Genomic DNA, 16,205 nt, shown 5'->3' on the forward strand with positions numbered 1-16,205 from the left:
TTAAAGGTCCCATATTTTCCACTTTTACAATGTTATATTTGAAGTGTTCATCCATAAGAAGATGCATTTGTGGTTTTAAGAACCAAAAACCATCTCAGTGTAGTTTTACATCTCCTCTGAGTGAACCAATAAAATGTATTTTATTTTAAGTAAACACTGAGAGAAACCAAATCCAAAGGTTGGATGGTGGGTCCAGGTGGGCGGGGCTTGGGGTGTGGCTGAGAGCGGTGACTGCTTTGTTGTGACATCACAAAGTTCCAGAAGTCCTGACGGCTGGTTTTAAGGCTCAGTTTCTGAATACAGGCTGTGTGCATTTCTCTGTGGACTGAGGCTTTGATACTTTCACAGTATTAATATAGAACCTAGACCTGCTTTAGAATCACAAACACATGGACATCTACCTTTAGACTGTGTGGAGCTTTAAGTTGTTAATTAAAACCAAGAGGGACGATATAGTGATACAATGGCATCAGAACATTTCCATCAATATCCAGCCAAATTAAACCTGTAATAACATGGAAAATGTAAATCACACTTTAGACAATATTTCCAACATAAGAACGTGTGGTATCTCTACTGTCTGCCTCAGTGGCAGATATTTGGTACATATCCTCTGTAATAGCTCTCTTCCTCTTTATCACTTCATCCCTCTCTCTCTCTCTCTCTCTAACCCTGCCTGTCCTCCTCTGTCTTTATATCTCCCTCCTCTACAATTTGAAAATGTCTTATTATTAACCACTGACAGCTCCCTCTTCCTCCCTGTTTCCCTCTCTGCGGCTTTCTAACTCCTTCACATCTTCTCATCGTGCTCCTCATTTCCTCCTCCCCTCTCCTCAGTCTAAATTTGAGGGTATGTCTAATTTTAGAGCTGAGAGTTGCTTCTGCAACCTTCACAACGCCACGGGATGTTCAGGAAAAATAAGACTTTCTACTTTCTGTGCAAGTCTTGCTCAAAGGACTACTCTGCCAGAGCTGCAGCCAATTATACCTCCCAGCAAGGTGTAGTGGATGGTATCACTTCAGAAAAACAGACTGTTAGGCTGCTTCCTCTGAGTTTCTGTGAGTCACATCTCAAGAAAGCATGACGGATATTTAATTAGCGTTTTACTGTCTATCGCGCAATATAGTGAGAGAAATGTGACCGGTTGGTGGAATGATAATGTCACTGATACCAGAAGACCAGTGGAATCAATGGATCACTATTAACACGATAAAAACGAAAAAAAATCTATTTAACAACATCCTCATGTTGGCTGACGACAATAATAAAATACACAACACAACCACAGGAAGTCGGCTGGAAACTCTTCACAGTGAAGTTGCAGCTTTACAGTGCTGATAAAGACTGTTCAAAACAACAGCCCTGTTTCCTTTGCTAACTGGCGCAGGTCTCTGTGCTCCTGATTCAGTGATTAATCCACTGATAGAAATTAAATGAATAATTTTGACATTGAATCATTATCAAAACTTAATTTATAAAGCAGTAAGTCAAATATTCACTGGTTCCTGCTTCTCTAATGTGAAGATTTGCAGACTTTGGTTAATTGGTGATCAAGTGATTTGAAGACATCGTCTTTGTCTCTGAGGACGTGTGATGGCCTTTTTTCCTTTTTCTGACATTCTACAGCGGACATAAAGATAATGGATTAAAGGGAAAAAAACGTTTACTGCCAACATTTTTGCATTTATAATCCTGACATAAAGCTTTAACAATATGCCAATAGCTATATGGGACCTTTAAATCCATCAAACAAGGTTGTTCATGTCTTCGGTTTCTATTTGGAGGTTTGCACATCCACAAAAACACACACAACACCTGCCCCAAAATTTAATTGCCGTCACGTCTTTTGTTTCTCTATAAAGTAATTTGAAGCCAACCTTTAAAAATCACTGTGATGTGTGTGATGATACAAAATGTGTTTCACCTAACAATCACTGTGTAGATATACATAACACACTTATTAGGCCAATGGAGAAATCGTGTTAGATGTGAGCAGTAATAGAAAACGTCCCAGTCAATAAGGAGTTGTTGTTGTTTAGGCCACAAAATGAATTATCTATCTGAAGCTTTTTATAAAAAAAAAAAAAATCTCAATTTATATGCTAATGTCTACAGTCATCTCCCCATCCTCACCAGACATAGATTATGTATTAAATCATCACCTCTGTCACTACTACACAAGGGCAAGTAAGCAGTTCTCATCCGTCTCATCATCTCTTTCCCACATCCCATTCACCGCAGCGTTCTTCCCTATAACTACTCAGGAAAGACACCCTTCATTGTTCAATCTGTTCTGTGCTTTCCCTCCTTCCTTCATCTTTTTTTCACCCTTTTTCAAGGGCGAAAAAGTCACTCCCGTCCTCCTGTTGAACCTCAAACTTTTTTTGCCTCTTTGAGTATCAAAAGCCATCAGGTACCAAAGGCTGGCATCAAACTTACTCACATTCATAGTCTTATTTACTTTGACAGTCTAAAATCAGCTTTTTTTTTTTACCCAAGCTTCTTTTGGTTGCTTAGCATAAACAAAGTTAGCACATCTACCTATACGGAGCTAGTATTGCACAAATGTACAGTGTTGAACATGCCACTGTTAAATAGCAATGACATTTTTGCAATTAGTACATTGACATGCTAATATTTAGTCTGTGTCTGTTAACTTTTGCTATGTTAGCTTTTTAGCATGTAACATCCAGCATATTAGCATGAAAGCACATACATAACATTAGCATGTGAGCACATATTTAGCATAATTTTGAATGTAATGTTTATCATGCAAAATTCAGCAAATTAGCATGGGAACATATATTAGGAGGTGAAATATGCCAAGATTAGCTCATTAGCGTGTAATATTACCCATAACAACATGTGTTAGCATGTTAACATTCTTCCAGTTACTGTTCTGACAATCAAAATGTTAGCTTGTTAGCATGTAACATCTGACATGTTAGCATAAGTTAATGGCTGCTTTTAACTAAGATGTGGTGTTTTCTTTTCTTTAGTAAAAATAAAATGTCTATTTTCTTCAATTCAAGGTATCGAAAATGTTTACTTTGTTATCAGAACAAGAATTTGGGTTTTGCGTTGGTGTTATATTGAAAATTTTCATTAACAGGTATTAGATGATATCTAGAGTTTACCTCTGTAATTATGAATGTTTGGTACCTGCAGGGCATTTGAAAAATAAAAATAACATTTGCCCAAAGATGACATGTCTGTGTCTATTATAATTTTTTTCTTGCAGAAAAATGGCTCCCTATGAAAAGCTTCCGTGTGTGATGAGGATGCCCTGTTTTTAAAAATCTCGTACCAAACATTCAGACTTGGTTCAAACTCTTTAACCGTGTGATCTTGTCACCACCTCGTCTGGCCCTCAGATCTTCACCTTCATCACTTCTCGTACCCAAGAGAGTAAAAGCACTTCGCTTCCCACTCTTATGCCTCCACGACTCCCCCGGTCCATCTACATATCGTGGCTGCTGTCATCCCTCCTCTCCTCCCCCTCGCTCTGTCCTTTCACCTCTGCTTTCATCCGTCTGGCAGTATCCCTCTGTCTCCGAAAGCTGGAGACAGACAGGCTGACGGACGGCGAGAGACGGAGATCGCCTCGGGGGGTTTTCCAACTCGGTTTTGTTGTCTAACTCTCCATCTCTTTCTCGCTCATGCACTCGCTAAATCCCTCTAGCTCTCTTTTCTCTGTTTCTGTCCCATTAAATCTGTCTTTCATGTTTGTTCGCATTGTATCCGCTCACACTTGCTCCAGCTCATTATCTCACTCAGTCCTGTTCTTCTCCTCCTTGTCCCGTTCGTCCTCCGCTCCCCTCCCTCGCCGAACCCGCTCACGGCTCTCCTCACTCTGTCTCTTTCTATTGCTTTCTCACTCTCCTCTGACAAGTCCCACGAGGAGAACAAGTCTCTCAATTCCTCAAAGACAAGGTTGTACAACGGGATTGTGTGTTTAAGAGTGTGTGTGTGTGTGTTTTAACAGACGTAACTAGGGCAGAAGGTTCTAGTCTGTTTTCAACAGAATGCACCCAACAACACAAACACTCATGTTGCTAATGTGCTAAAATTAGCTTGTTAACATACCTACAGTTAGCATGACACACGCATTTATCAGCTGTTGTATTGTTACTGACATAGCATATTAGCTAGCTTAATATATATATATATATATATATATATATATATATATATATATATATATATATACACACACATAATACTAGCTTAGCTGAGCTTATTTAGCATATTTAACTATTGACACCAGTGAAGAAGCATATTCAGAAATAATATAAACTATACACACACACACAGACATGCTGCACCATACTCACAGTTTCCATCAATATTTTCATACACTTAAACACAACATTGCTGTTATAATAAAAGGGACTTGAAAGGTTTTCCTGAGCCTAAAATGTGTGAAAAATAAACTCCTCTTCTTTTCCTTTTCCTGTTGCATGAATAGAAGCTTTCCAGGTCGAGCCCTTACCTCTTTTTGGTGGTATTTGATGGCCAGTTTGAGCTTGGCCAGGTCGTGGCACTGTCTGGGGTCTAGGTCCTCGCTCTGGTCGTTGTCTCGGTGGTTCAGGATGGTCTCCAGCTCTCTTGAACTCCTGGCCTGGTCCAGCAGGTCTTTGGCGAACCGTTTGCACTGCTGAGACAGCTCCTCGTACTCCTGACGAAACTCATTCTCCACCTGAGAGGAGAGGAGAAGATATCACAGCTTGTGAGGGTGATAAGAAAAACCTTTTTGGTTTGTTCTTGGATTTCATAACTGTTATGGTTTGACACTGTCTCCAGCTCTCTAGGACTGCTGGTCTAAAATAAAAGGAATTATTTGATGTTATTTGAGGCTCCACACTGAAAGAAGAGAATTTCTGCTCTTGTTACCAAAGATAAAACTGAGCCCGAAGGACCGGTGACAGAAATTATGATCCATCCAGTTTAGGATGTGGCATCTCTCCACTACAATCCACATGGGTGTTTGTAGAATCGATGCAGAGGACTGAATCTGCTCTGGAGGCTCCTGGTGGACTGACTCTTTAAAGTGATACTTTAAGTAGGTGCCTCGTTTAATCTGACAGCGAGCTGTATATTGTGGAAATAAAAACCGGCAGAAATCATGAGGCTAATCCTGTTTCAGTCCAAATACTGTAGTACTCGACAACTCACTGTTAAAACCTCACTGATCTCCATACCTTGCTGAGCTCTTTCAGTTCCCAGCCCAGTCTGAAGGCAGTGAGGATGGGGTCTTCACTGGACAGTGCGATGAGGGACGGCGAGGCCAGAGCCTTGTAGATGTTGAGTCGAGACCGTGAATGCCGGAGACTGTCAACCTACAGAAGGAAGCACAGGTAAAGAGGAGGATAAAGATGTTTCTCCTGTGCCATACCAGGATCTGCTCCATCTTCTTTAGAGACAGGAAGCAGCTTCAAGGTTAGGCCTTAAATCTTAGAAGCATAAAACCCCAGGTTTGTTTAACTCAGCTACAGCCCCTCAACAAATTGTGTTCGTAGAACTCAGTGCTTCATTTTCTACAGTTATTTCCTTATTTAAACTCTAATTCTGTTTATTTTCATCCAGTCAAGTTTCCTGTGTGTGTTAAATTAGCACTGAACTCTGGAGGTCACACACTGTGAGGACAGCAGGGACCAGAGCCTCAGTACACACCTTCATTAGATGTAAATTTAACCTGTGTCTTTAATGTGGTTACACATTGCAACAAGAAGAAAACTGAGCAGGTTAAGTGTCTCACGGTTCAGGTGGAAGATCACAGGGACCAGAGGAGGGAAATACATTGCTTCAGAAAAGCTGCTGAAAATAAACGTCAGAGCTCGTTGAGAGTAATTACAGTTTATTCAAATATTGATTTTCTGCTGAGGAACGATCACTTACCTCCGAACTGGAGACGCACTCGACACAGTCACATCGGATCTGGTGCGGTCTGGGGATGGTGACCTGCACACAATAACAGCAGAATAACTCATTACAGCTTTATGTACCGATTCAAACAGGTTAATACATATTCGTTTTTAAACTGTTTATTTTTCTATATGATTTGTTAGGAAATCATCTTCAAACGTTGTATTGATAAGTTATCTCAGTGTCGTCACCTTCCGCTGGACGAGCAGCTTGATGATCTCGTAGTTGTTGGTGTGAGCAGCGAGCATGATGGGAGTTATGTCCGGGGTGAACTCTGAAAACTGGCTGTCCATCATCAGTGAGGGAACCTGAAGAACATGAACAAAAGCTCTTATAATGTGTAAATGAGTAGAAGACACTGAGGGGCTGATGTTCACTGTTTAATAAACCAATGTGAGTTTTATATTTTTGTGAAAAACTGAAATTAAAAGGAGCTTTTTGTGTGATTAGGAAGCTGTGATTCAGCTCTACGTGTGGCGGCGTTACGTCGGGACAACGACGAACAGCAAAGGACGAATTAGCCGAAAGATGAATCAAATTAAACTCACTTGAATCAGAATAAAACAAATTAAATTAGTGAAATCTATTCAACGGCGCCACAGAGGTCCATTTATTTAAAGTCACATCCACTCCAAAACTCATTATATATCTCACTGATGCCACTCTGAACACCTGCTGCTTCATTACACAGTACAAACCAGGTGGTCGTCGTTACAGGTAGATGGCAGAGAGAGAAAAGATAAAGGATGTGTTTTCATTCAAATCTGTATAAACCTGTAGTAAATAAATCTGCTCTGTGAACCGCGCCGGTTGAATGAATCCGCTCAAACAGAAGGAGTGAAGTGCACATGATTCGTAGTTAAGAAGCTTAAACTTCAAGTCAAGTGAACAAACAATTGTAATATTTATATGCAGCTGTTTATTATAACCAGTCACTTTCCTACTTTCCATGTTTCCAAGTAATGAAAAAGTAACTATCCTGGTGATCATCACATAAAAAAATGAGCCTGTATATCTGCGATAGGATAGCCAGTGTTGTTCCATCTGACCGTGACCCCTCCACAAGATTAGATTAACAGCATGTTAATTACTGTTACCATGACAACAAAGGTCCGGTCCACCTGTTGCAGGTAATATGAGTCGTATCCTACAGTTTATGCTTGTTGTTAAAGGAAGAGACAGTTTGGGAAATAATCTTAATAATAATTAGAAGACTGATTCCTCTCTCAGGTCTGTACAGTAAACATGACGCTATAGCCAACACCTGGTTAGCTTAGCTTAGCATAAAGACAGGAACAGCTAGTATGTACATTTGTAAAATAGTTCAATTGAATGACACAACTTAAATTGACTTTATTAATGATCTTAGTGATGAGGGGCGGGAATCGGGTTGTTTTTATGTGTTGTAATTGATTTTACTTAGTATCACTATTATTATTATAACTCATTGCCTGCTGGTGGAGGGAGCTCTGGATACACACCTGACAAACTATACTTACACATGTGTTTCATCCCTCCTTTTATATCTAATACTTCCTGTTTGATACAATAAATAACTGATGACAAACGAAACATCCAGTCAGGTATCAGCACCTCTGAAGCTCACTGACGGCCTTGCTGTATGTCGATTGTTTATCCTGTACAAAACCCAAAATGTAAAAAGGCTTTTGAGGGGGTTATGTACCAGACTGTTTCTTGGCCAAGAGCAGTGACTTCCTGGAGTCTCTGCCTGTTGCCTGGCAACAACCACGGCAACAACAAACCTGCCAGCCATATGTAATGGATTCTGGAAGATTGTTTTGGAAGCAGACATCATCTCTGTCTGGACGGTTTATATTCTACAAGTTGTGAGTGAATAAAAAGAAATAAAACACCAGAGATTTGATGCAAATAATGTCAAAAACAACCTAAACCTTTAAAATTTTCTGAGAAAACTGAACATTAAAACTCTCATTACTTCAAGGGGAACACTTTAATCTAAACAGTATTTAAACATTAAATAAATAGTTTATAACAGACTATAATGTAGTTGTAAACAGCTACAATAATCTGCCTCATGAAGACATATTTTACGTTACTACAACTGTTAGTTTTTAATATATTGTCATTCATTATGTTTTATTCTAATTATTGATTAATACATTCATAAACACTTAAAGCTGGAACAGTGTGTTGTAGTGTAAATCATTTACATTGTTGTTGCCAAATTAAGTGTCTGTGCATGTCGTAGCACATAGAGTCTCCAAATCCTTTCACTCACACACACACACACACAGACTCCGAGACATCAGAAGAAGGAGTGTAAGGAGCAGACGGGAGGAAGAGGAGGGAACGAGGGAGGAGGGAGGAGTGGAGCGAACACGTGTGGACTCTTTCATCTCTCAGAGGGAGGATGAAGCAGAGTGCTTCTCCTCATCCTCTTCGTCTCATCTCTGTCTGCGTCTGTCTCCATCTTCTCCACTGCCTTCCTCATCTCACCTCCTCCTTCTCCTCCTCTTTTCCCACCTCCCGGTCTCACACATTCATCTCCTCTTCATCATCTCCTCACTCCATCTTTCTCCTTGTCTAACCCCCTGCCATCCTAATTTTTCTCTCTACCTCCTCTCCTCCTTTTCTCTCTCTCCTCTTCCACTCCCTCTCTCTCTCTCTCTTTCCCTCCTTTCTCCTGCCAAAACCTGTTTTCTTCATCTGATCTCTCTCTTTTTTTCCCTGGCGTGATAAGGAGTGTGAGAACAGCTGCCACGGGCTGGACATCACACAATGATTAAAGAGACAGGCAGAGAACACACACACACACACACACACACACACACACACACACACACACACAGGAAAAATGACCTACATACTTTGGGTACATTTTGGGCACAAACATGTGTTTTTGATTTGAAGACTTTTAATTTGAAAGGATCAGTTTTAAATGATTGATTTTATTTTTTCATTAACCCTTATTTTCCTGCATTATATTACAGCAACAGACATGTGGAAACTTTCGACCTGGACTCGACTTGCATTAATTAATTAATTAATTCACTTTTTCTAACAACAGATCTGAACTTAAAGAGAAGTTTAGTGGACGGTGGGATCAGTCTCAGAGAGACATTATGGGTCCAGGTATGTAGTTAGACACACTCTGAACTGCCGTCCAGCCAAGAAAACAAAAGGATCCAAAGGTATTTAGAATAAATAAATATTTAGAACAAAAAATAAACAGTAAAAGTTATTCAGATCAGATGAAACATGTGCAGTCAGAAACTATATGGTACCGCGCCCCCTCTTCCACCGACCAATCAAGTTGTAGGAAACATCACACTCTCCCCTTCCTGATTTACAGCACGGGTGTTTTTGCAGAACATTATGATGTCACAGTGAAGTTTACCTTTGACCTTTTGGGTATGAAATGTCATCTCTTCATTTTATCCTTATCGAAATCTGAGTTAAATTGTGTCATAATTAGTGAATTAATTTGTGAGTTATGGCCAAAAACATATTTTGTGAGGTCACAGTGACCTTGACCTTTGACACACAGATCAGAGACCAGCGCCACCCAACCCTGTAGGAGTCAGTACAGTTTGGATCCGGCCTGACTCGGGTCCAGGGACTCAAAGACTTATTAAAAAATGTAATTTCTGTTCTGCTGCTCAACTAAAGTAAAACTACTAGTTTTTCTCCAAACAGTTCTTTTTCTTCTTCTTCCCTCAGTTTAGAGTTTGAAGAAAGAAATCAATAAAGAGTGAAACTACAGGAAGCTCATCTCTGTCTGATCCAAATCTCAGCTGATTTTTTGCAGAACAGTACAGTAGAGAATTAAATAAAACTCAAAAAGGTAAACGTAAACCTGTACATAAACACACATTTCAATCTTCACATCCATAGACACTGATAACACACAAGCATCCACAAGCTCTCTCTCTCTCTCTCTCTCACACACACACACACACACACACACACACACACACACACACACACACAGATCAAAACAACCAAAAATTATCTTTGACTCCCTCAACACACACACTTAATCTTTTTTTTCCACACTTCACACATCAAAGGAAAGTGAGAGAGGGAGTCTCCTCATCTACATATCTCTCTCTCTCTCTCTCTCTCTCTCTCTGTCTCTGTAACTATTCCTCTCTCTATCACTTCCTTGTGTTCTTCCTTTCTTATTCCCTCGCTCTCACCACCTCCTGCACTCTTCCCTGCATGAGTGTCACAATCTCTTTCTCCCTCCTTCATTCATGCATCTCTACTTCTCTTCAGATTTCATCCTCCTTTCTTTCCCCTTTCTCCCTTCCTTACTTCCTTCCTTCCTAGCCTCGCTGCCTCTTTCCCTCTATTTCCCATGAGCCGGTGATGTAGAAAACTGCATTTGCTTGTAGTTAATCATGAAGTAGGAGAGGAGAAGAGAGGCGAGATGAAGGGAGGGAGGACAGATGAAAAAAAAAAAAAAGGGAGCGAGGGAGGAGGATGAAGACAGACAGACAGACAGACAGACAGACAGAGAGAGAGAGAGAGAGAGAGAGAGGTAATGAAAGAGAGAGGGGGAGTCAGGTTGAGTCAGATGGAGAGGACGGCAGAAAGGTCAACAGTTTTGCTCTGCAAGAGAAGATAAAAGGCATCGACTCTACCTGTCAGCTGATAAAGAGCAGTTTAGAAAACACACACACACACACACACACACACACACACACACACACACACACACACACACACACACAGAGCTCTTAATATAGGTATCACATGCAGGTTTAACAGCTACTTTTACTTGGAGCATTAACCTGAGTACCTGACCCTGAATGTTGCTGTTTGTGGTTTCAGTGTTCAGACAGTGATGAAGTCTGTAGCATCTCACAACAATTCTGTACGACTTCAATCTGTACTGTAATTTTAAATATGTATATAGTGTCTATTGTTGACAGGGTAATATTCTTTATATATATATATATATATATATATATATATTATTTTTATATTTTGAAGATGGGTTTTTAATTATAGATTTTATTATATTCTGTAAATGTGAAATAGAGCACTGCAACATAAGAATTTCCTGTGAGCGATTAATTATTTCTGATTCAGATTCTGATTCATCTGGATTTGGGTCTTTTCATGCAGTGATCACAGGTATGTGAGGTTTGAAAGATCATTTGTGCTGCTGGGTAATTTTGAATGTCATAAAAAGCCCCAAATTAGAAGAACTTCAATCTTCTTCTTCTAGTTTAAATATCTCATATTTTTGCTGCAGTTCATTTGACCGCTGACGTCTGTTTGTTAGTCATTAGCTGTAGCTGAGGTTATTTTCCCCTCAGTCTCTCTCTCATCTCTGTGCACTCAAAAGCAATCAGAGCAAACTGGAATCTTTTCATTAACCTCGGTTTGTGCGTCTCCTTGTGTACAGTGACCTGACTGAGGTCAGGCTCAGAGACTGAAGCTAGCATCACGAATCTGCAGGTGACAGTGTGAAAACAGTCAGTAACACTGTTGTGACCTTTGTTTGTTAGTTGTGATCACCACACTGTTTGTTGTTGTCTGCAGCAGATGATTAACACTCAGGGCGACTGCAGGGGAGACAGAACATGAACGTCACATCTACCAGCTAATAATGTCATTTACCTCCTGTCTAATGATCTATAAATGATAATGAGAGTTTAATATGTAAATATTGTCTGAAATGTGAGTGGAAACATCTCTGATCATTTACATGTTAAAGACTGAAGAGAAGCAGACATTTTCTAAACCTCCAGGAGTCTGTGTCTCTATCGTCACTGTGTGTGGTGAATAAAATAACTGAATTAATAAACAGGAAACGAGTGAAGAGATGAACGAGTGGAAAACAAGAGAAGATGAGAAAAAGTACAGATGAAACAGAAACGCAGCGAGAACAGATTTGTTCCCATCCTCGTCCAGCTGAGAGGCAACCAAAACCTTCCCACAATCCTCTGCTTCGGCCAAGGGTTGGTTGCCATGGCGATGTGGCACCTCACAGCCTCAGATGGTCCAAGAATTAATGTAAAAGAAGAAGTCTCTGTTTCTCTTCTCTTATCTGTTTCTCTCTTTATTTTAAAATATCCTCTTGTTCCCGACCATTCCTCTCTCTCTCTGATCTCTGTTCTCGTCCAATGTCTCTCACTCTCTCTCGCTTCATCTCTACTCCCCTATGATTCTGAATCTCTCTCACTCTTACTTCCTCTCTCCTCCAGCCCCCTTCACACCTACATGTTAACCCTACACTGCCTCTCTCTCTCTCTCTCTCTCTCTCTCTCTCGCTCACACACACACACACACACACACACACACACACAGAAATGTGAAGGCAGACAAATATACTGTCTGTCTGTAAATCCTATTTCACAGTGCGTCTATAAAGCGAGCTGTTTAATTTTCCTTCTCTCAGCAGAACATGGCGTGGAGCATTACAATGAATGGTTGTACGACACATCTCACACACACACACACACACACACACACACACTAAAATGGAAAAATACACACAGGCGCACAGTCATAGATGAGTAAACACAAACACGTGCATGCATGAATGCGTCTGGACGCAACAGATTAACATACATCCATGAGTTCTCTCTCTCTCTCTCTCTCTTTTGTTTAAACACACATTGACACACACACACACACACACCTGTTTCTCGCCGCTGGGCCTCCTGTGCGACAACAGCAGCTCCACGGCGCCCACCACCTCCTTCCTGATGGCGTAGAGCAGGGCGTCGCCCGTGTGGATGCCGTGGTCGAGCAGGAGCTCCATGATCTCCAGGTTCTCGTTCTCGATGGCGATGAGGAGCGCGCTGCGGCCCAGCGGGTCCAGACAGTTCACGTCCATGTTGTAGTAGACCTCCGCCTCACGGAGGGCGTGCTTGACCCCCGCATAGTCACCTGGAGGAAACAGGGGGCGGGTTGATGGTTGAAAAGAGAAATTACAAGAACTTTGACTCATTTTCTACCTGAACTTTTCTCTCATCTTTACCTTTGGATAATCTTGTTTAGGTCGTTTATACACTGGTAGTTTGGTTACCGTGGTCACCAAATGATTAAGCTCACTTCCTAAACAGTTTATGAGCAGCACAACAATTTATCTGTAGTTTAGCTTCATGCTAAAACCATATATGTACTATCACAAAGTACTAGTATAAAGTAGCATAAAGTGGAAAGTCCAGTACAAGTAAATGAAAACTGTAGTCTACTGAAGCAAATGTTACTTTTGACCAGTGGAGAATCAAAGTTTTCTTTTAATGATGTTCTTCATATTCATCATCATGACAGCACAGGTTTCTCCTGGATAATTTAATTATGCTTTAGGTTTATTATACGGCCTCAGTTTCAATGCATCACATGCAAACACACTGCAACTTCAGAAAACACATGCAATAAGACAAAACACTGACTTTCTTTGTGTTTTCTCAGGGCCACTGTAAACTGCTGAAGTTTCACATTTAATAAGAATCTGAACATGAATTAATTTAGCTTCAGCTTGATGTTTGCAGTTGTTAAATTGTAGTATATTTAAAAAACTTACACTTTTTGAGATTTATTTTCAGCTAAAATTTGTTGAAGGAATCAAAAATTATTCAGTGGAACATACACTGCTTTAAAACTTACTTTTGAATAAATATCTAAACAAGTATCAAGGTTAGACTTATAACACTGCCCAGAGCTAAACAAGGAGGACATGATTTAAATAAGGTTCTCGTGCTGAGTGAACGGTTTGGTTTTCAAGGACAGGGACAGGACGAGCGTCTGCAGCAGCACATGTTGCAGAGATGACACCTGTGAACTGTTGGCTACAGCAGAGTCCGACCGACCAGCTGCTGCTGCAGCTGCTGCAGCTGCTCAGCCATCAGAAAGTATCAACTCAGCATCATTTAACAGGTGAGTGGAGCAGCACCATGAAGGTGTGGGGGGAGCTATAAATGGATGCATGGTCGTGCAGGGCTGTGTGTGTTTGTACCTTTCTCTACAGCGGTGAGATAGGCCCTCTCCTCGGCAGACAGCTCCACCTCAGCCCGGACGATCTGAAGTGGGATGCGGTCGCGGTACGGCGAGTATGTCGCCTAAAGCACAACACAAAACAACAACGACGATGTCATGTTTCTCAAATCCATTTTCATAAGTTGTCTGTCGTGTCTTGGCATCAAGTCGTTTTCTGTTTTCTCCAGGCCTCCCTCACAGACAAGTCAGATAATTGTTGACAGATCTTCACAGTAGTAATTATTGACCAAAGACTTAAGCTAACTAATTTACATTTAAAGGAGCTATATGTGAGTTTTGCTGTTGATGCCTAGCTAACATTAGCATTAACAGCTGTTAACCAGTGCAGCAAATCGCTTAAGCTATTGTTGCATTTACAATACAAGAGGCTATAATACGTCCTCTGAGCAGCTACTTCTTCAAGGCAGTATGAATGCTACAGTGACTCGGTATCGGAAAATGACAAGAAGAGGCTAGCTGGTTAGCATGCTAACTTCAGTAGGAAAAAACAAGAGGGTTCCACCTCTGGAGGCAGCTCTTGGTGAGTAATGGTATAAAGCTTGATGCTTAACTCAGTGTTTCTTATTGAATTTAAGTAAACAGCTGTTAAAGCTAACATTGGCTATGTAGCAATAGCAAAAAATTACAAATAGCTCCTTTAAAAAGACCTGCTTTTTCCTCACCAGAAGAAATGTGCTGACAGACACACAAGCTTATCTGAAGCAGCAGTCTAAAAAGTCTCTTACTGCAGGTTAATTGCCTCTCATTGGATGAAAACATCAAAATGCCACATGGTGTTAAAAATAAATCAGAGACAGCAGAATGACACTGCACAGCTAACAAGCTAAAACTACAAATATCTGACTCTCACTGTTTGGTTGAGGGCTTAAACAGGCTTATAAGGCAAATAAATCAGCTATTTGTTTATTCACTACAATGAAATTCTCTCTTCTCAGTCCAGTTTGAGAGCAGCTGTCATTTTTCATGCAGTGGTGGATATTTTATCTTATAACTCAAGCCTTCAAAAACAGAGTCCACCTCATCCGTCATCGTAATTAGAGCTGAACAACACACAGGTTACACAGCTGTTGAAAACATGAATTTAGTGGTGAAGTGACCGTGAAGTCACGGTGAATAACATCAGTGGTGGAATGTGATTCACTCACAGATGATTTCATTACACAGCACAGTGAAAACAACACAATGACAGATAGACTGACAGATCGGAGTGTGTTTGTGTGTCTTCTCCTGTACTTCTATCTTTCTGAGGACTCGGTCTCAGACTTTGGGCCTCAGGATGTTGTCACATCTTAAGACCTGGTGTTAGTGCCTGTGGGGAATTAATGTAAGGCCGTGAACACACTGGCTTTGTGGTGTGTGTGTGTAGCAGTTGCAGAACGTCTGGGTTTTTATTTCGTTGTCCATGTTACTGTCTTAGGATGGACACTCTGACTCTCATTTTTGTACTATTTTAACAGCTGTATGTGGAGACAGTGACATGATAGTGATATTTTCTGTCAAAAATAAATGTTAAATTCATCTATGATGAAAAGAAATTTAACATTAGAGTAGCCAGCACACTAAGTGTGGAAAGACAGAGCTGGAAGTAGCAGCAACGCAGCGACGGAGCAGCGTTGCAGTGTTCTCTTTGTGCAAGTCAAACATCCTGAAAAGTGTGTTTTTGACTCACCTTCTTGTAGTACAACTGTGTCATGGGATTCATCTGGCCAGTCTGGAAAAAGGACAAAGAGGTGAGAGGTTAGTACTGTAAGGAAGACCAGGAACAGTAAACTGTGGACTTCAGTAGAATTACATAGATTAGTGAGAGTAGAAGAAAATGATATCAAATCCTCAAGTCCAAATGAATGTTTGTGCTAAATTTGAAGAAGTTGAGATATCAGGTTCACGAGAATGGGTTGGATATATGTACAGGACAGATGCACAACCTGGAAACATGCTGTCGCAGGCACAGAGGCATAAAAATGGGACTCAAGTCGCAGCCCACGGCTACGTGACTACACAAGGTCGCGAAAACTAGCATGCCAGAGTCTTGTTCATTATCGGAATGAACGAGACAAATCCCTCCACCAACTAAGAATGACAACATCATGGTAGATGGCTGCAGTGGTTCGGGAAGGTGGATTCGTTAACAGAGAATAATGAAGGGTTAGTTACATTCTCATTTATCGCTTAGTGGTACATTAACTACCATAGTAGGAGAACATCAGAGTCTTTCTGATATTTGAGGCGCTGCTGTGAACCAGCAGACAGGAGCTCTGGACTGTAGGTGTGTGTTCCT

The 16,205-nt window shown here is 40.7% G+C and overlaps 1 protein-coding gene across 1 annotated transcript in view; it reads right to left on the reverse strand.

The window, feature by feature from the left end:
- trpc5a (transient receptor potential cation channel, subfamily C, member 5a) overlaps positions 1–16,205 on the reverse strand; it is a 106,928-nt gene that overhangs the window by 47,780 nt on the left and 42,943 nt on the right. The window contains exons 2-8 of the mRNA XM_071459415.1: positions 15,597–15,638; positions 13,887–13,989; positions 12,564–12,814; positions 6,118–6,234; positions 5,900–5,962; positions 5,203–5,340; positions 4,494–4,700 (exon numbers count right to left, since the gene is read on the reverse strand). Coding sequence (XP_071315516.1) covers positions 4,494–4,700; positions 5,203–5,340; positions 5,900–5,962; positions 6,118–6,234; positions 12,564–12,814; positions 13,887–13,989; positions 15,597–15,629 — 912 coding nt within the window. The 5' untranslated portion in view covers positions 15,630–15,638. The remainder of the gene's footprint in view (positions 1–4,493; positions 4,701–5,202; positions 5,341–5,899; positions 5,963–6,117; positions 6,235–12,563; positions 12,815–13,886; positions 13,990–15,596; positions 15,639–16,205) is intronic.

The sequence above is a fragment of the Trachinotus anak genome, unplaced genomic scaffold (assembly GCF_046630095.1).
Source record: "Trachinotus anak isolate AG129_WGS33_773 ecotype Australia unplaced genomic scaffold, CSIRO_AGI_Tana_v1 ptg000023l, whole genome shotgun sequence".
Classification (NCBI taxonomy): Eukaryota; Metazoa; Chordata; class Actinopteri; order Carangiformes; family Carangidae; genus Trachinotus; species Trachinotus anak.